Source organism: Moschus berezovskii, chromosome 8, assembly GCF_049115385.1.
Source record: "Moschus berezovskii isolate FMDL1 chromosome 8, NW_MosBer_1.0, whole genome shotgun sequence".
Lineage (NCBI taxonomy): Eukaryota > Metazoa > Chordata > Mammalia > Artiodactyla > Moschidae > Moschus > Moschus berezovskii.
Window position 1 is genome coordinate 15,644,080 of NC_142467.1, and position 20,569 is coordinate 15,664,648.

At 40.9% G+C, this 20,569-nt stretch overlaps 1 protein-coding gene across 2 annotated transcripts; it reads right to left on the reverse strand.

Annotated features, from left to right (window-relative positions):
- Positions 1-20: 20 nt before the first annotated feature.
- On the reverse strand, positions 21-15,386 carry RFESD (Rieske Fe-S domain containing). 2 transcript variants are annotated; one of them, XM_088838456.1, is made up of 5 exons: positions 15,266-15,367; positions 3,077-3,211; positions 2,768-2,946; positions 2,628-2,662; positions 21-710 (listed from the first exon to the last, which is right to left on the reverse strand). In XM_088838456.1, the coding sequence occupies exons 2-5, from the start codon at positions 3,205-3,207 to the stop codon at positions 447-449; spliced, it is 609 nt and encodes a 202-aa protein (XP_088694582.1). In that variant the 5' UTR covers positions 3,208-3,211; positions 15,266-15,367; the 3' UTR covers positions 21-446. The 2 variants fall into 2 exon arrangements, with proteins under 2 accessions (XP_088694582.1, XP_055285410.2); XM_055429435.2 differs by lacking the exon at positions 3,077-3,211 and having other exon boundaries at positions 15,266-15,386.
- Positions 15,387-20,569: the final 5,183 nt, after the last annotated feature.

Here is a 20,569-nt window from a genome sequence, read left to right on the forward strand (position 1 = left end):
AAGAAGAATGCTGATAACTGTTGAAGGTGGGTGCTGGGAGTTTATTATTCTCTTCACTTTGTATACATTAAAATTTTCCCATGATGAAGTCTACTGTATCAAGTAGGGATTTTCCCCCTAAATTTTTCTTAGTAGATCTAATTTTTTTTAACCTTTTCTTCACTCTGGTTACTCCAAATTATTTTTATCCTTCTTCAAATGCACATTTCAAACCTGTAACCTTGAGGTTCCAATCAATCCAGAGGACTGGCTGAAACGTATTCATAGATCTTGATGATGATCCTTACATCATACTAAGTACATGTGCTTTGGAACCTTTCATAAATATGACTGTTAAAGATGATAAATGTGCTTGTGTTGGAAAAAGTCATTTTTGGTACTCAGCAAGGTTATTCTAAAAATGCTTTCGAAACATACACAACATTTTTCATTGCCATGAAGTTTTATCAGAAGGAACTCGGAATTACTTTGAAGAGTCCAGTAGCATAAAAGTCAGAGTCACACTTAAAAGGCTCCTTAGAAAGAGTCACGTAAATATTCCCATTGTCCACTGTCACTGTGTGAATCCTTTGCTTTATTCCTTTGGAGCACCACATGGGTTCTGCTGATGGGTCTTTAGGATTTATAGACTGATACAGTCCTTCTCCTGTTTCCAAAGTAATTTTGTACTTATGCCAGGGGCAAACTATACATGCTCGTCCATCAAATTCCTGGGGAAAGAAATAATTGATTTTATAATACGACATTTCCAATGTTGACAATAAATCTTGGACTCAGCACAGAATTTACTGCAGAAGAACCAGGCTGCAAAACAGACTTCTCTTTTTTCCTCCCATTTACAAATTATTCAGCATAAGGCAGAACCTAATCTTAGCAGTCATCAAGTTCTTCTGCCGTTGATAAGAAAGCCAGTGTGTTAGAGCCCTATCAGAAGATAACCAGACCAGGCAACTACCCCATGTGACCCCAGTATGCTGTTATCTGTTAGATATAAATGTCACTTCCGTGACAGAAATGGGGCAAGGGCTTCAAGTGCTTCTAAATGAATCTTCACTAGCTGGTGGAAGAATAGTAAGCCTCAGATATAATTTCAAGAGATGTTACTAAAGGCATAAGTGCATATGTTAACTAAAGAGCAATTTATGATCCAAAGTAGTTCATTGCAAATCTTTAGCTGTCCTAGAGCAGTGCTTCTAAAATTTTAAAGGACATGGGAATCGCCTCGATCTTGTTTAAGTGGAGCTCTTGTTTAAGTTCAGTAGTACTAGAACAGGCTGCAATATTTGTATTTCCAAGACACTCCCAGTGTCACCAATGTTGTTGGTCTGTGAACCACAGTTTGAGCAGCAAGGTTTTATAGCTCTTACGATGGTCTGAAACTGAGGGAATTCTTCCACTCTTATCACCCAGATGCTGACATTTTTATCTCCACACGAGAAGTGCAGAAATCCTGTTTCATAACACCTCCCCTGCCAGAACTGTCAGCAAACATTTTCATAACCCATAAGTTCATATTCATAATTTAAGCATACAATTTTTAACATGAGGTGTGGAAGTAGGTAGATATGAGTTGTATAGAGAGTGGAACACTAAGCATGTACTTTGTGCCAATCAGAGACACAGAGACAGGGAAGGGAGAGAGAGATCAGTTTCATGAGGTAGAAAAGAAGAAATTAGGCAGTTTAGTTTGGGAATGCAAGGAAGTAAAACAGTGTCCCCGTCTTCCCTCAGTTAAGCCTTCAAAGTGTTCTTTCTTAAAATATATATATTGATATTTTTATTACATCATAAAAGTAACATATACACACTGGAAAAATTCAAACTATGTAGAATTGTAAAAAGTAATTTTTTTTTAAAATGGGATCTCTTTAAACCTATTATTCTTTGACTTGCTTTTCTCCACTCAAAAATATACTGTTAAAAAAAAAATACTGTTGACATTTATGCCTCATTAACTTACTGGCTGTATACTATTCCACAGGCCTCCCTGATGGCTCAGACAGTAAAGAATCTGCCTACAGTGTGGGAGACCCTGGTTCAATCCTTGGGTCGGGAAGATCCCCTGGAGGAGGGCATAGTAACCCCCTCCAGTAATTCTTGCCTGGAGAATCCCCATGGACAGAGAAGCCTGGTGGGCTACAGTCCATGGGCTCACAAATAGACACAACTGAGCGACAAAGCACAGCACAGCATACTCTTCCACAGCATGGCGAGTCCTAATTTAAACTGTTTCCTCTTGTTAAAACATTTACATTTCTTTCAATTTTTCATTACCACAATGAACTTCTTAAGTATGTACTTAACAAATGTTTAAGTGTATATATACTTACTTAAGAAGTATATGCACATATGTAAGCGTATATATATATACTTTTGTACAATAATATGCAGGGTAGATCTTTCAAAGTACATTTGCTAGGTCAGAAAACATGTATATTTCTCATCTTTACCTGTAAAATGGTTTTCTTTACATTGTTAATGTTGTGAATTTCTAGAATATTGGTAATTATACTCAAAGCATGAAAATATAGTTCAAATATAAATTTTCTGTGAATAGAAACAGTAAATATAGTAGGAATATAAATAGGAAACATCTGAATTTGTTGAAAACATTTACTTTTACATACCTCTATTTCTCCCAAATGTAAAGGTCCTCCTGAGTCTGCAAAGAAATTGAACATACATCTGGTCACCAAAAACTGAAATTTTAATAGCTTTCTGGACAGTAAATAAATGCAAGGTTTACAAATGAAAAATAAAATCTTACGGTAACAGCGAATATCCATAGCATGAAATTCTCCTTTGTGGTAGAAAATGACCACTTCTCTGTCATGGACAACAGCTGTTATTCTTTCAGATCTTTTAACGTCTTCTTCTCTACCCACATAGACAGAAGCATATTGCTCCTTCGTTTCAGGATCTTGTTCAGAGACAGCAGGATCCATGCTAGTGGAACAACAACAAAACCACAAACAAACAAAAAAAAAAAGAAATAGATGCAGAGAAAGCCTTTGACAAAATTCAACATCCATTTATGATAAAAACCCTCCAGAAAGCAGGAATAGAAGGAACATACCTCAACATAATAAAAGTTATGTATGACGAACCCACGGGAAACATTATCCTCAATGGTGAAAAACTGAAAGCATTTCCCCTAAAGTCAGGAACAAGACAAGGGTGCCCACTCTCACCACTACTCTTCAACATAGTTCTGGAAGTTTTGGCCACAGCAATCAGAGCAGAAAAAGAAATAAAAGGAATCCAAATTGAAAAGAAGAAGTAAAACTCTCACTGTTTGCAGATGACATGATCCTCTACATAGAAAACCCTAAAGACTCCACCAGAAAATTACTAGAGCTAATCAATGAATATAGTAAAGTTGCAGGATATAAAATCAACACACAGAAATCCCTTGCATTCCTATACACCATTAATGAGAAAATAGAGAAATTAAGGAAACAATTCCATTCACCATTGCAATGAAAAGAATAAAATACTTAGGAATATATCTACCTGAAGAAACAAAAGACCTATATATAGAAAACTCTAAAACACTGGTGAAAGAAATCAAAGAGGACACTAATAGATGGAGAAATATACTGTGTTCATGGATCGGAAGAATCAATATAGTGAAAATGAATACAGTATCCAAAGCAATCTATAGATTCAATGCAATCCCTATCAAGCTACCAACGGTATTTTTCACAGAGCTAGAACAAATAATTTCACAATTTGTATGGAAATACCAAAAAACCTCGAATAGCCAAAGCAATCTTGAGAAAGAAGAATGGAACTGGAGGAATCAACTTACCTGACTTCAGGCTCTACTACAAAGCCACAGTCATCAAGACATTCGTATGGTACTGGCACAAAGACAGAAATATAGATCATATACACTAATAATGAGAAAATAGAAAGAGAAATTAAGGAAACTATTCCATTCACTGTTGCAATGAAAAGAATTAAATACTTAGGAATATATCTACCTAAGGAAACAAAAGACTTGTACATAGAAAACTATAAAACACTACTGAAAGCAATCAAAGAGGACACTAATAGATGGAGAAATATACCATGTTCATGGATTGGAAGAATAAATATTGTAAAAATGAGTATACTACCCAAAATAATTTATCCATTCAATGCAATCCCTATCAAGCTACCAAAGATATTTTTCACAGAACTAGAACAAATAATCTCACAATTTGTATGGAAATACAAAAAACCTCGAATAGCCAAAGCAATCTTGAGGAAGAAAAATGGAACTGGGGGAATTAACCTGCCGGACTTCAGGCTCTACTACAAAGCCACAGTCATCAAGACAGTATGGTACTGGCATAAAGACAGAAATATAGATCAATGGAACAAAATAGAAAGCCCAGAGATAAATCCACGCATCTATAGATACCTCATCTTTGACAAAGGAGGCAAGAATATAAAATGGAGAAAAGACAGTCTCTTTAACAAGTGGTGCTGGGAAAACTGGTCAGCCACTTGTAAAAGAATGAAACTAGAACACTTCCTAACACCATACACCAAAATAAACTCAAAATGGATTAGAGAGCTAAATGTAAGACCAGAAACTATAAAACTCCTAGAGGAGAACGTAGGCAAAACATTCTCCGACATAAATCACAGCAGGATCCTCCATGACCCACCTCCCAGAATATTGGAAATAAAAGCAAAAATAAACAAATGGGACCTAATTAAAATCAAAAGCTTCTGCACAGCAAAGGAAACTATAAGTAAGGTGAAAAGACAGCCTTCAGAATGGGAGAAAATAATAGCAAATGAAGCAACTGATAAAGGATTAATCTCCAAATTATACAAGCAGCTCCTGCAGCTCAATTCCAGAAAAATAAATGACCCAATCAAAAAATGGGCCAAAGAACTAAACAGACATTTCTCCACAGAAGACATAAAGATGGCTAACAAACACATGAAAAAATGCTCAACATCCCTCATAATCAGAGAGATGCAAATCAAAACCACAATGAGATACCATTTCACACCAGTCATAATGGCTGCTATCCAAAAGTCTACATGCAATAAATGCTGGAGAGGGTGTGGAGAGAAAGGAACCCTCTTACACTGTTGGTGGGAATGCAAACTAGTACAGCCACTATGGAGAACAGTGTGGAGATTCCTCAAAAAATTCGAAATAGAACTGCCATATGATCCAGCAATCGCACTCCTGGGCATACACACCGAGGAAACCAGAATTGAAAGAGACATGTGTACTCCAATGTTCATTGCAGCACTGTTTATAATAGCCAGGACATGGAAGCAACCTAGATGTCCATCTGCAGACGAATGGATAAGAAAGCTTTGGTACATATACACAATGGAGTATTATTCAGCCATTAAAAAGAACACATTTGAATCAGTTCTAATGAGGTGGATGAAACTGGAGCCTATTATACAGAGTGAAGTAAGCCAGAAAGAAAAACACCAATACAGTATACTAACACATATATATGGAATTTAGAAAGATGCAAATGATAACCCTGTATACGAGACAGCAAAAGAGACACAGATGTATAGAACAGTCTTTAGGACTCTATGGGAGAGGGTGAGGGTGGGGTGATTTAGGAGAATGGCATTGAAACACGTATGTTGTCATATGTGAAACGAATCACTAGTTCAGGGTCAATACATGTTATAGGATGCTCGGGGCTGGCATGCGGGGATGACCCAGAGGGAGGATAAAGGGAGGAGGGAGGTGGGAGGGGGGTTCAGGAGGGGGAACTTATATAAACCCGGGGCAAATTCATATCAATGTATGACAAAACCAACCAATATAATATTGTAAAATAATTTGCCTCCAATAAAAAATAAATTAATTACAAAAAAAAAAAAAAGAAATATAGATCAATGGAACAAAATAGAAAGCCCAGAGATAAATCCACACACCCATGGACACCTTATTTTTGACAAAGGAGGCAAGAATATACAATGGAGAAAAGACAATCTCTTTAACAAGTGGTGCTGGGAAAACTGGTCAACCACTTGTAAAAGAATGAAACTAGAACACTTTCTAACACCATACACAAAAATAAACTAAAAATGGATTAAAGATCTAAATGTAAGACCAGAAACTATAAAACTCCTAGAGGAATACATAGGCAAAACACTCTCCGACATAAATCACAGCAGGATCCTCTATGACCCACCTCCCAGAATACTGGAAATAAAAGCAAAAATAAACAAAACTAATTAAAATTAAAAGCTTCTGCACAACAAGGGAAACTATAAGCAAGGTAAAAAGACAGCCTTCAGAATGGGAAAAATTAATAGCAAATGAAGCAACTGACAAAGAATTAACCTCAAAAATATACAAGCAACAACTGCAGCTCAATTCCAGAAAAATAAATGACCCAGTCAAAAAATGGGCCAAAGAACTAAACAGATATTTCTCCAAAGAAGACATACAGATGGCTAACAAACACATGAAAAGATGCTCAACATCACTCATTATCAGAGAAATGCAAGTCAAAACCACAATGAGGTACGATTTCATGCCAGTCAGAATGGCTGCTATCCAAAAGTCTACAAACAATAAATGCTGGAGAGGGTGTGGAGAAAAGGGAACCCTCTTACACTGTTGGTGGGAATGCAAACTAGTACAGCCACTATGGAGAACAGTGTGAAGACTCCTTTAAAAACTGGAACTAGAACTGCCATACAACCCAGCAATCCCATTTCTGGGCATACACACCGAGGAAACCAGAACTGAAAGAGACATGTGTACCCCAATGTTCATCGCAGCACTGTTTATAATAGAGAGGACATGGAAGCAACCTAGATGTCCATCAGCAGACGAATGGATAAGAAAGCTGTGGTACATATACACAATGGAGTATTACTCAGCCATTAAAAAGAACACATTTGAATCAGTTCTAATGAGGTGGATGAAACTGGAGCCTATTATACATAGTGAAGTAAGCCAGGAAGAAAAACACCAATACAGTATAATAACACATATATATGGAATTTAGAAAGATGGTAACAATAACCCTGTATGTGAGACAGCAAAAGAGACACATGTATAGAACGGTCTTTTGGACTCTGTGGGAGAGGGCGAGGGTGGGATGGTTTGTGAGAATGGCATTGAAACATGTATATGATCATATGTGAAACAAATCGCCAGTCCAGGTTTGATGCATGATACAGGATGCTTGGGGCTGGTGCACTGGGATGACCCAGAGGGATGGGATGGGGAGGGAGGTGGGAGGGGGGTTCAGGATGGGGAACACATGTACACCCATGGCCGATTCATGTCAATGTATGGCAAAACCAATATAATATTGTAAAGTAATTAGCCTCCAATTTAAATAAATTTATATTTAAAAAAAAGAAAAAAATTGCAAGTGGTCTTCACTAGTTTCATTACACTTAACTCACAGAGATAATCATAAGAGATTATGATTGATTTGATTTCCCTGAGACTGATGGAGGCACTTTTAAAAATACTGGATTATAGTCAGTCATGACTGTAAGTTAGAACTCTTAAAGCTCGCCAAAATTAGGGAGGACTGACCAGTTTTAGGCTGGACTTGTATTTGATTCACTTCATTGCCTAAGGTGATATTTCAGAACTCCTGACAGATACTAAAGTCTCACTATCCTTTTATTCCCTCTCAAATTCAATGCTAAACAACACCTGTATATTATCAGTGTTGTTTTTAGCTTTTGTTGAAGGCAGGATTCTTCAGCAAGGGCCTAACAGAAGCAGAAGAGATTAAGAAGAGGTGGCAAGAATACAAAAGAACTGTACAAAAAAGCTCTTAATGACCCAGATAACCACGATGACGTGGTCACTCCCCTAGAGCCAGACATCCTAAAGAGTGAAGTCAAGTGGGCCTTAGGAAGCATTACTAGGAACAAAGCTAGTGGAGGTGACAAAATTCCAGCTAAGCTACTTCAAATCTTAAACCATAATGCTGTTAAAGTTCTGCACGCATTATGCCAGCAAATTTGGAAAACTCAGCAGTGGTCATAGAACTGAAAAAGGTCAGTTTTCATTCTAATCCCAAAGAAAAGCAGTGCCAAAGAATGTTCAAATTACCATACAATGACACTCATTTCCATGCCAGCAAGATTTTTGTCAAAATCCTTCAAGCTAGGCTTTAGCTGTACATGAACTGAGAACTTCCAGATGTACAAGCTGGATTTAGAAAAGGCAGAGGAACCAGAGATCAAAAGCTAGGGAATTCCAAAAAAACATCTACCTTTGCTTCATTGACTATGCTAAAGCCTTTGACTGTGTGGACCACAACAAACTGTGGAATATTCTTAAAGAGATGGGAATACCAGACCACCTGACCTGCCTCCTAAGGAACCTATATGCAGGACAAGAAGTAACAGTTAGAACCAGACATGGAACAATGGACTGGTTACAAATTGGGAAAGGAGTAGGTCAAGGCTGTATACTGTCACCCTGCTTATTTAACTTATATGCAGAGTACATCATGTGAAATGCCGGGCTAGATGAAGCACAAGCTGGAATCAAGATTACAGGGAGAAATAACAATAACCTCAGATATGCAGATGATACCACTTTAATGACAGAAAGTGAAGAGGAACTAAAGAGCTTCTTGATGAAGGTGAAAGAGGAGAGTCAAAAAGCTGGCTTAAAATTCAACATTCAAAAAACTAAGATCATGGTATCTGGTCCTATCACTTCATGGCAAATAGAGGGGGGAAATGTGGAAACAGTGTCAGATTTCATTTTCTTGGGCTCCAAAATCAATGTGGATGATGACTGCAACCACAAAATGAAAAGACGCTCCTTGGAAGAAAAGCTATGTCAAGCCTAGACAGTGTTTTAAAGCAGAGACATCACTTTGCTAACAAAGGTCCATATAGTCAAAGCTGTGGTTTTTCCAGAAGTCTTGTATGGATGTGAGAGTTGGACCATAAAGAAGGCTGAGCACTGAAGAACTGATGCTTTTGAACTGTGGTGTTGGAGAAGACGCTTGAGAGTCCCTTGGACAGCAAGGAGATCAAACAGTCAATCCTGAAGGAAATCAACCCTGAATATTCACTGGAAGGATAGATGCTGAAGATGTAGCTCCAATACTTTGGCCACCTGATGTGAAGAGCTGAATCACTGGTAAAGACCCTGATACTGGGGAAAATTGAGGGCAAAAGGAGAAGAGGGCGACAGAGGATGAAATGGTTGGATGTTATCACTGACTCAATGGACACGGACATGAGTTTGCACAAACTCCGGGAGATGGTGGTGGACAGAAAAGCCTGGAGTGCCTGGTCACAGAGTTGGACACGATTTAACGAGTGAACAACAGGATTCTTCGACAGTCTGAACAGTCTTGAACCTCTTGGTTAAAAGGTGGCTAAGTTGGTTTTGCCTGGTGTAGACAGCCAGCTTGTACCGATCAACCAGATAACCATATTCTAGTAGGACGGAGAAGTGTGAATGGATGAGTTTAATTTTCTTAATTCACATAGAAAACGTCACTACTTTCTTCTGTCTTACTTGGGCATTCAAAACAGTGACTTTCTCTTCAATTTATAGAAGTATATAAATTCTAGAGACTCTGTAAGGTATTCTAATTTTTTTTTCCTTAGCACAGATATTCAGCCTATTTCTTTGAAAGGAACCCTTTCCAAGGGACCTTCTGTATACTTCAAGAACATAGCCATGATCTATTAATTTCATATGAGAAAGAAACATCAAGATATATCATTGTCAGGGGTTTCAGGCCCCATGTAGAGGATTTTCCTGAGGGCCTCCCTTATGTTGGTATTTTTATTTTTTCTGTGATAGTTTCTGAGTAAAACTATATATCCTGTTTTGCCAAGAATTTCTAATTTGTTTCCTTTATCTCCTAATAATTAGAGCGACAGTTAACAATGCAAACTTCAGGGTACAAATATGACATCTCTGTAATTTCCTAAACTTGATTAGTGTAGTGCTTTCCTTTATACATTGAATTCAAAGTTCCTGCCTCTCCCCAGTAAGAAAATTGAGTGAAGCACAAACTCAGTTTGGACTGATGAGCTGGAATGAAGGAGCTAGAGAAAAGAAATAAAGAAGGATGTGCTAAGTCGCTTCAGTTGTTTCCAACTCTGCGACCCCACAGACTGCAGGCCGCCAGGCTCCTCCGTCCGTGGGGTTCTCCGGACAAAAATACTGGAGTGGCTGCCATTTAACTCCCAGGTGTTAGGTTTGTGCAACTATGTGGTTTGTGATTGTGATCGGGCAGACTGAGAAAGGAATGATATTTTGAAAGAAAGGAAAAATCAGGAACTAGTTACATTTTGTCCAGAGTGAGTCTGAGGTACTCAAGAGGTATCAAGTCAAAAGTCAGGTATGTGAGACCAGAGTTGAGACTCACTACAGAGATAAATGTGGAAGTTTTCAAACTACAGAAGTCAACAGAATCACTTGGAGTGGGAGTGTCAATAGGGAATGAGGTCTAAAACAATTTCTGAAGAACATCCAGTATTTAGACTTTCTGGATTAGCCATGCTTGACCAGAGGCTGGATTGCAACATTTCTAAACAATTATCTGGTTTTACTTGATTCTGGCAGGTGCCCAAAGCATACAAACTACTCAGATGGTTACATTTACCTTCACACTGCTGCCTGTGCAGTCATTATCACATTTTGTGACAGAACAGAAGGGCAATAATAAGAAAAATGGGAACAGACAGATGAATTGAAAAGAGAAGGGGGGAATAGGCTGAAGAAAAAGAAAAATATGGAATATACAACACATATAACTAACAAAGGATTGATTCAGAAAACATGAAGTATTCCTATAAACAAGTAAGAAAAGGCAACCATTATAAAAATGGGCAAAAGACACAAACATTTCAACATTTCACAGATGAGGAAATCTCAATAGCCAGAAATCACAGGTAAAGATGCTCAACCTAATTAGTAGGAAAATGTAAAAGAAATACAAAGCAAATTCAAAATAGGATAGCATTTTCCATTCACCATACTGGCAAAAAATGACAAGTATTGGCAAGGATATTGGGCAACTGTTAGTGATGACATCAATTAGAGGTACAGCAATCTAGCATTACCTAGCAAAGCTGAACACATTCATGACCCAGTAATCCCACTTCAGATACATTCCATAGAAGTGTGCATAGGTACACCAGGAAAAATGCACAAGAATGGTTATAACAGCAAAAGATAGGAAACAAGTCAACTCTATCAACAGTAGAGTGGATGGATGATTTTTATACTTGTTCAATGCAATACTGTGTAGCAGTGAAAAATGTTTGGCTATGTCAAGTTGGATTAGTCAAAAATGTAACTTTAAACAAAAAAAAATTTAAGAATTCAGAGTATGCTTCTATTTTTATAAAGTGCCAAAAGAGGCAAAACAAAACAATGTATTATTCGTGGATAAATGTATATAGGGAAGATTTACAAAGAAAAGCAAGGGGATAATAAACATAAATCTTAAGTGTTTATCAATGTATTACATTTACTCATATTTAAAATTACTTTTTTGACCCCAAATTTAAGTGGTATCCTACTTTATGTAACAAATGATCCAAAATCCAAGAAAAGGGATAAAATGGTACTTTCTGTCCTCAGAGAATGTATATGTAAACAGATCATGAACAGACTATTTGCAATTTTTGTACAGTTTATTTCAAGACTTGCCACAGAGGAAGAAATAAATCTATAGTTCTCTTACTTTTCTTTTTCCAGGCAACAAATAGAAAAGAACTACAAGACTCAAGCAAGTACCAAAATACATGAGATATGGATTAGCATCAGAAGTTAATTAAATTCTATTGAACTCCCAAATAAATGAGAACCAAATCCTATCCTTTCTCGTTTCAGTCTCTTAGAGACTTTGCAGGGTTTTCCCCCCAACCAAGGAAAATTGTAGGGAACTTTGCATGGGCTGATAAGAAATGAGCAGAGAAAGCTGGGGCTAAATGATAAAGGTTTCAGAGAAATATGATCAGTTTTGCATTTTGCTTAGAAAAGTATTATCTCATCCTTCAAATAATTGTTCCCTCTATGATATCTGGTGACTATAATTAACACCCATATTATTCTTAATTAAATAATGTGAATATCATGGTCCACTCGGACCATGTGCAATACAAGGCACTGTGCAATACCAGTGCGATACAAGGCACTGTGTTCACTTTAATTACTGTTATTTTGATGCACTATTCATATACTCCTACACATTTTCTCTGTGTTGAGTCAGCTTTAAGAGAGTAGACTCTTAAAGTAAGAAAATGAAAAATTAAACTGCATTACTCAGTATGGGAGCTAGAAGAAAACTGCTTAAAGAAATGTTGAGCCATTTTGTTCCACAGTTCTCTTCAAGAAATATTTTTTGGACTGTACCTAAAATTAGGTTTCTAAAGGTGCTTACACCACATAAAATTAATAATTAGCTAAATGAATCCTCTGTCTCTATTAGATACCTTTCCAACATAGGGAATCTTTACTGCATAACTTAAGTTTCTATAAGACAATAGGGACAAAAGAAAAATGAAATTAAAGGAATTTCTTCTTATAGTTGAGCACAAAAGCACAAAGTTGCTTTTACTGAGTCTGGGGACTTGACCTACACTTATCAGAATGCAAAACTCCAAGGTGACACCTTTACTTTAGGTTCAGAGACAAGAAATGCCATAGCTTTAGATTTCTTTTTCTGGCAGAATAACAGATAAAAACTAGCTATCCTTTAGTGAGTGCCAACTGCTTGAACTCTGCATATATGAATTCATTAATCCTCAGAAAAAATGCCTATTTTCCAGATGCGGAAACTAAGGGTAAAGGACTTTAGCAAAAGCTTGCCCAAGCTCACAAAATCACAGTGAATATTCAAACCGAGATCTTATGTCTAAACTTTGTGAACACTGATATATAAATCTTACCATTTTATCTAATTAACATCCACGGATTTATAAAAATAGGTGGCACGCATATAAACTATCTTGAAGGTACAAAACCTTTTAGCAAAGATGTTTGTGTGCATACTCCACATATATATATATCATTAGATGATGGTCCTGAAATTTTTTTAATTTAGGAAAGCCAATGTGCAAGACTCGTGTCAACAAATGTGTAAAACGGCATCAGTTCAGTTGCTCAGTCGTGTCCGTCTCTGTGACCCCATGGACTGCAGCACTCCTAGAGCCTACTCAAACTCATGTCCATCGCTTTGGTGATGCCATCCAACCATCTCATCCTCTGTCCTCCCGTTCTCCTTCTGCCCTCAACCTTTCCCAGCATCAGGGTCTTTTCCAATGAGTTGGGTCTTCACATCAGGTGGCCAGACTATTTGAGTTTCAGCTTCAACATCAGTCCTTCCAATGAATATTCCCAGGACTGATTTCCTTTAGGATGGACTGGTTGGATCTCCTTGCAGTCCAAGGGACTATAAAGAGTCTTCTCCAACACCACAGTTCAAAAGCATCAATTCTTCGGTGCTCAACTTGCTTTATAGTCCAGCTCTCATATGCATCCATGACCACTGGAAAAACCAATAGCCTTGACTAGATAGACCTTTGTTGGCAAAGTAATGTCTCTGCTTTTTAATATGCTGTCTAGGTTGGTCATAGCTTTTCTTCCAAGGCCCAAATGTCTTTTAAAATTTCACTATCTTTGCACTATCTTCCCTAATAATTTAAAGAGTTGTGCAGCCAGTCCTGGAATCTGCAACTGTCGTCTGCGACATTAGAGACCTTAGAGTAACAGCTGCACTCACCTGGGTTTGAACCCCCGGCTCTGCGTGACTTGTGAGAAGTCGGCTAATTTCGCTGTGGTGCAGTGTGCGCGGCTATAACGAAGTCCTGCACTAAGGGCAGTGGTGAGGGACAAACGTCTCAGGATAGTCAAGTGTCCAGGGTGGGTCCTGGGCATGGGAAACTCTGCAATCACCGTGGCGGTCATCTCTTACGGGTCCCGCCAGCTCTGACAGCCTGTGAGCAAGGACTTCAAGCTGTGTTAAACGTTTGAGTCAAGACAACCTGCAGTTGTCAACACCAAGCTCAAGAACGGAAGAGACAACAGGAGCATGGCTATCAAGACATGGGTGATCGCTCTGCCTGCAGACTTCGGGAGTCGGATACCCAAGACGGCTGGGGCTGCGGCAACCCTGGGGCAGGTTTCATACATTTCAGAGCACAAACGCTAAGAAAAGTGAAAGTCGCTCAGTCCTGTCCAATTCTTTGGAATTCTTCAGGCCAGGATACTGGAGTGGGTAGCTTTTCCCTTCTCCCGGAGATCTTCCCAACCCAGGGATCGAACCCAGGTCTTCCGCATTGTGGACAGATTCTTACCTGCTGAGCCACTGGGGAAGCCCAGGAATACTGGAGTGGGTAGCCTACCCCTTCTCCAGGGGACCTTCCCGACCCAGGAATATGAACCAGGGTCTTTTGCATTGCAGGTGGATTCTTTATCAACTGAGCTATGAGGGAAGCCCAATGCCAGGAAAGCTTGTTAAAAAATGGCCCAGGGAAGCAGCTGTTAAAAAGCAGACATTACTTTGCCAACAAATGTCCGTCTAGTCAAGGCTATGGTTTTCCCCGTAATGGTGTATGGATGTGAGAACTGGAATATAAAGAAAGTTGAGCACAGAAATGATGCTTTTTAACTGTGGTATTGAAGACTCTAGAGAGTCCCTTGGACTGCAAGGAGAGCCAACCAGTCCGTCCTAAAGGCGAGCATGCCTGAATATTCATTGGAAGGAGTGATGCTGAAGCTGAAACTCCCAATACTTTGGGCACCTGATGCAAATAACTGACTCATTTGAAAAGACCCTGATGCTGGAAAATTGATGGCGGGAGAAGGGGACGACAGAGAATGAGATGGCTGGATGGCATCACCCACTCAGTGGACATGAGTTTGAGTAAGCTCCGGGAGTTGGTGATGGACAGGGAGGCCTGGCGTGCTGCAGTCCGTGGGGTCGCAAAGAGTCGGACACGACTGAGCGACTGAACTGAACTGAAGCTGCAAGTCCGGAGTGAGGACAAGCCTTGACGGTGAACAAGCTCGATGGGCCCTCAGTGCCCCGGCGGAAGCCTGCGCTGGGGGTTCACGGTTAAGGAGAGCAGCGTCACGGGCGGCGGGGCCGCAGCGCTCAGAAGAGCCAGGAGGAAACGCAGCACGGCAACCGCGAACCCACCCCGGGTCTCCGCCGCCGCCGGAAGCCCGCGCCCCGGGCCCGCCGCCCGGCCGGAAGCGGCGAGTCTCGCGAGCCCCGCCCCGCGCGCGGCCGCACAGCCCCGCGCCGGGAATAGAACTTACCTTCCCCGCGCCCCTGCCCCACCTCCGCGAGAGCCGGCCGCCGCGCCCCCCGCATGAGGGAGGTTACTGAGCCGGCCAGGGAAGCCGGCCGCCGCGCGGCGCTGCGCGGGGCGGGGCCTCCGCGGGGCGGGGCCTCCGCGGGTTGGGGCCTCGCCGCCCACGTGGCCCGAGCGCGCCCGCCCCCGGGCGGCCCTGAGGCGCGGCGGCTGCTGTCCCCGACCGACCGCGCCGCCGGCTCGCCGCGCTTCGCCGGGGCCTCCCAACTGACGGTCTCAGTCGTGTGTTTCACAGACGTGGGCTCCCCCAGTGCACTGTAAAACGTTTGTTGAGCTCACCACATTTATCTAGATTTTGAACTCACCCGGAGTCTGTCTTCTAGAAATTTACCTCATGTTTACTAGAGTCCGTCACGATGCGTATAATCTATGTATAATGATGTTTATTGAACTCAGGGGTCTGTCTTCCAGAAATTTACCTCATGAAAATATTTACTAGAGTTCGTCACGATGCGTATAATGGACAATGGTGTTTATTGCCAGGAAAGTGACAATAGCTCAAATGAGCACCAGCTGGGAAGTGGTTAAATACAGTGTAGACATGTGAATTACTTTCACATACTCAACAGCACGATTCATGATGTAATGAAAGAATTTGTTACAAAGTATGGAATACTGTGTAGTATGCTTTCTTTGGGGTAAATAAAAGTTATTTCTCTAGATACAAATAATGTAGATAAATGCACATAAGCTTAGAAAATTGGGTCTTTAAACTTGGAGGGGTGGAGATGGGTTTCACTCTCATCTTTGAACTTTGCAACTTTGTTTTTTTCTATTTATATTTCTGTGAGGGAGAAAAAAAACCCCACAGACATGCATGTGTTCAAAGTTGGAAGCTAGATGAGTCTGATAGGTTTTTATTTTTTTAACTGGAGGAAAATTGCTTTATAAAAATCAGCCGTATTATACATGCATCCCGACCTTCCTGAGCGTCCCATCCATCCCCGCTTCCCACCCCTCTAGGTCGTCACAGAGCGTCAGGCTGGGCTCCCTGTGTTATATCGCAATTTTTCACCAGTTGTCTCCTTTACACGTGGTATTGGAGAAGGCAATGGCAACCCACTCCAGTGTTCTTGCCTGGAGAGTCCCAGGGACGGAGGAGCCTGGTGGGCTGCCGTCTGTGGGGTCGCACAGAGTCGGACGCGACTGAAGCGACTCAGCAGCAGCAGTGCATATGTCAGTGTAACTTTCTCCTTTTGTCCCAATCCTTCCTTCCACTGTTCATAAGTCCCTTCTGTGTACCTGTGTCTCCACTCCTTCCCTGTGAATAGGTTCATCAGTATCATTTTTCTAAATTCCATATGTATGCGTTGATATATTTGTTTTTCTCTTTCTGAATTACCTCACTCAGTATGACAAACTCTAGGTTCATCCCCCTCACTAGAACTGACTCAAATTTATTCTTTTTTATCGCTAATATTCCATTGGATATGTGTACTACATCTTCTTTATCCATTCATCTGTTGATGGTCATCTAGGTTGCTTCCATGTCCTCAGCTCAGTAGCTCAGTTGTGTCTGACTCTGCAACCCCATAGACTACAGCAAGCCAGGCCTCCCCATCCAGCACCAACTCATGGAGCTTGCTCATATTCATTGAGTTGGTGATGCCATCCAACCATCTCATCCTCTGTCGTCCCCTTCTTCTCCTGCCCTCAATCTTTCCCAGAATCAGGGTCTTTTCAAATAAGTCAGCTCTTCCCATCAGGTGGCCAAAGTATTGGAGTTTCAGCTTCAACATCAGTCCTTCCAATGAACATTCAGGACTGATTTTCTTTAGGATGGACTGGTTGGATCTCCTTGCAGTCCAAGGGACTCTCAAGAGTCTTCTCCAACACCATAGTTCAAAAGCATCAATTCTTCAGTGCTCAGCTTTCTTTATGGTCCAACTCTCACATTAATACTGCTGTGAATATTAGGGTACATGTGTGAGTCTGATAGGTTTTTAAAGTTTCTGTGGCTGTCTTCTAATGCAGTGGTTCTTTGGTCACACTTCAGTCACCTGGGAGTCATGATTCTAGACCAATGAAATAAATCTCTAGGGATCATGGGAGGAGAGGGAATCAACATATTTTTTTCTAAGTTCCTCAGTGATTCCAGTGCAACTTTAAGGTTGAAAGCCACAGTCTGCATGTAACATGCTGACATACTGATTGCAGATCCTAGAGAGGCCCAATGGGTCAGGGGCAGCTGAAACCCCGGGACCTTGTTCATTGACCCCAGTATGCCACATAAATGCTTTTTTTCCCCTCTGTAAGCCAAAATGTGCAAAAGATTGAGAAGCTCAGTATAATGAATTTGTGTACCTAGCTATTTTTTTAGGGGACCACACCCTGATGCACTGGGGAGCTAGTTCCCTGACCAGGGATCAAATGAGGTCCCCCTGCTTTGGGAATGCAAAGTCTTAGCCACTGGACCACTAGGGAACTTCCTAACCATCTAATTTTGATGAATTGCTTTACCAAAGTGATAATAAAATATATTTGGCTTTATTATAATTTAAATTATCTGTTAACTGTCTCAAATTATTTTACCAGCACATGGAGTGTGTTAGCAGTACTCAGCTTGTGTCATTGAAGAACTATATAAGAACTTTTAATGAAAAGGTCTTTTTTGCTTTGTTACAATTTGGGCATTAAGGAGCTTCCCAGGTGGCTCTAGTGGTAAAGAACCCACCTGCCAATGCAGGAGACGTAAGGACCACGGGTTTGATTCCTGAGTTTGGAAGATCCTCTGATGAAGGGAATGGCAACCCACTCCAGTATTCTTGCCTGGAGAATTCCATGGACCTCAGAGGAGCCTGGAGGACTACCATCCATGGAATCGAAAAGAGTTGCACGTGACTGAAGCAACTTAGCATGCATGCATGCATGCACACAGGGGCATTAAAATAAGACACATCTTGGATCCACTGATCTTAAATCTGATTTTGAATTAACTGAAGACCTCAGCAGATATGTGGTCAGGTTGGGATCACAGCAGATATGTACTCATGGGTACACAAGAAAAGTGAAAGACATGTAAAAGTTTCTTATACCTTTATCTAAAGTATTAATATGGTTGGTCATGTGAAAATATGAAATGTTTAGAAAACTGTAGTAGGTGGCAGAATAAACTACCTCTCTCAACTTCTGAGACACACACAAAGCTATGTGCCCAGCCTACCTGGCACAGGGCATGAGCTAACAGCAGGAACCCAAAAAACCCATTTGAAAGTCATTATGAAAATGTACTGGTCTCTGAATTGTGTCTCTTTGAGACTCCACAAACTGTAGCCCACCAGGCATCTCTGTCCATGGAATTCTCCAGGCAAGAATACTGGAGTGGGTAGCCATTCCCTTCTCCAGGGGATCTTCCCCACCCAGGGATCGAACCTGGGTCTCCTGCATTGCAGGCAGATACTTTACCATCTGAGCCACCAGGGAAGTCCCAGAGTCATTATATTCAGAATAAAGTTCATGATTCCTGCTGTCATTTTCCTTTACCTTTCCTCACTCCCTCCTTTCCTTCCTTTCTCCTTCTCTCCCCCCTCTCCCCTTCCTCTCCCACCCCTTCCTTTCGTTGCAATAGAACAGTTCCAGTCAGTGTGGGCAACACTTCCACGAAGTTCTCCCTGAGAACATTTGAGGGTAGTTTCTACTTCTCTGCTTGGAACTAATTTTTATGTCTGTGCCTTCCTCCATTTCTACTTTCAGCCTTCCCTTTCCTACTAGTGACACCTAGTGGTAGCCCTGGCAAGGAGTTTTGCTCCCAATCACCAAAAAACGCCTCTTCCTCTGTGATCTTGCCCCTCAATATCTTTGCCTGTAAATACTTTCAAATGTCCCTTCCCACCTTTGTGAGCGCCCTGCTCTTTTTTAAAAAAAGTAATTTATTTATTTGGCTGTGCTGGGTCTTATTTGCGGCACATTGGGTCTTCCATCTTCATTGTGGCATGTCAGTTCAGTTCAGTAGCTCAGTCGTGTCCGACTCTTTGGGACCCCATGGACTGCAGCACGCCAGGCCTCCCTGTCCATCACCAACTCCCAGAGTTTACTCAGATTCTTGTCCATTGAGTCGGTGATGCCATCCAACCATCTCATCCTCTGTCGTCCCCTTCTCCTCCTGCCTTCGATCTTTCCCAGCATTGTGGCATGTAGGATCTTTTTTTTCTCAGTTGGGCCATGCAGGCTTTTGGTTGTGGCGCATAGGATCCAGTTCCCTGACCAGGGATCGAACCTGGTGCCCCCCACCCCACCCCCACCCCTTGCATTGGAAACACAGGGTCTGAACCACTGAACCACCAGGGAACTCATCCCCTACTCTTGCTCTTAGGATCAAGTTTGTAGGCAAGTTTTTCTGAGACCAAACCTTTCCTTCTGAGAGGTTCAAAAACTGCCTTCAGTAATAAGCCCAAGTTCGTTTTGCGAGCTAATGAGAACCTTTGTATGTTGCTAGTATCACTACAGGAAAGTTTGAAGAGTATCCACCAATCTGAATTTGCTACTTCTTCAAACCAGGAAAGGGTGATAACACAGCCTGTATTTGGCCATTGGGATTACGATCATGAGAAAGTGACGATGACTTTATATACCACCTATCTGCTTACAGCTCCAAAATGGAAGTTTACACAGCATTCATTTCTGTGATATCTGCATACTTTTCCCACCTGAATACTGTGCCAGAAACAGTGGTGTCCCTCAAACATCCCACCTCCTAGCCTGCATTGCCCAGCCCCACTTAGAGTCAGTTGAGGCTGTGTGACTAGTTTCGGCCAGTGTGCTGTGGGTGAAAAGGCAGAGTGTCGCTCCCAGACCAAAGCATAGGAAAGCAGTTGTGTCTTTTTATTTAACAACTGAATTTCTAGATGGTGGAGTCTCCATCAGTCACCACCCCCCACACACTCTCATCAAGCCTTAAAAGACATGTAACTTATGTGAGAGGTGAACTTTTGTTATGTTAAGGCACTGAAATTTTAAGGTTGTTTACAACTGCAACAGCATAGTTTAACCTGATATCCCATATACAGTTGTCTTCAATTTTATATGCTCAAAATTGAAATATTAAAATTCTCCCATAAATTTGTGCTTCCTCTGTCTCCTCCATCTCTGTAAGTGACAACACTGTATATTGACATGCTTAAGGTAGAAACTTAAATACCATACTTGAGATCTCCCTTCTCCTCACTTCTCCTGTGCAGAACAGTTAACACATCTGATCTGAGACTACTATCCTTAAAAAGCTCTGCTTGCAAGATGGGTCCTTGGCTGG

Bases quoted from the DNA above. Each gene is read 5' to 3' on its own strand.
- RFESD (XM_088838456.1), bottom strand. From the start codon at position 3,207: ATGTTGAAGAGTAGTGGTGAGAGTGGGCACCCTTGTCTTGTTCCTGAC. The intron at 2,947-3,076 runs GTATGTTCCTTC...TTGTTCCACTAG, and splicing joins ATAACTTTTATTATGTTGAG to CATGGATCCTGCTGTCTCTG. The intron at 2,663-2,767 runs GTAAGATTTTAT...ATTTCTTTGCAG, and splicing joins TATGGATATTCGCTGTTACC to ACTCAGGAGGACCTTTACAT.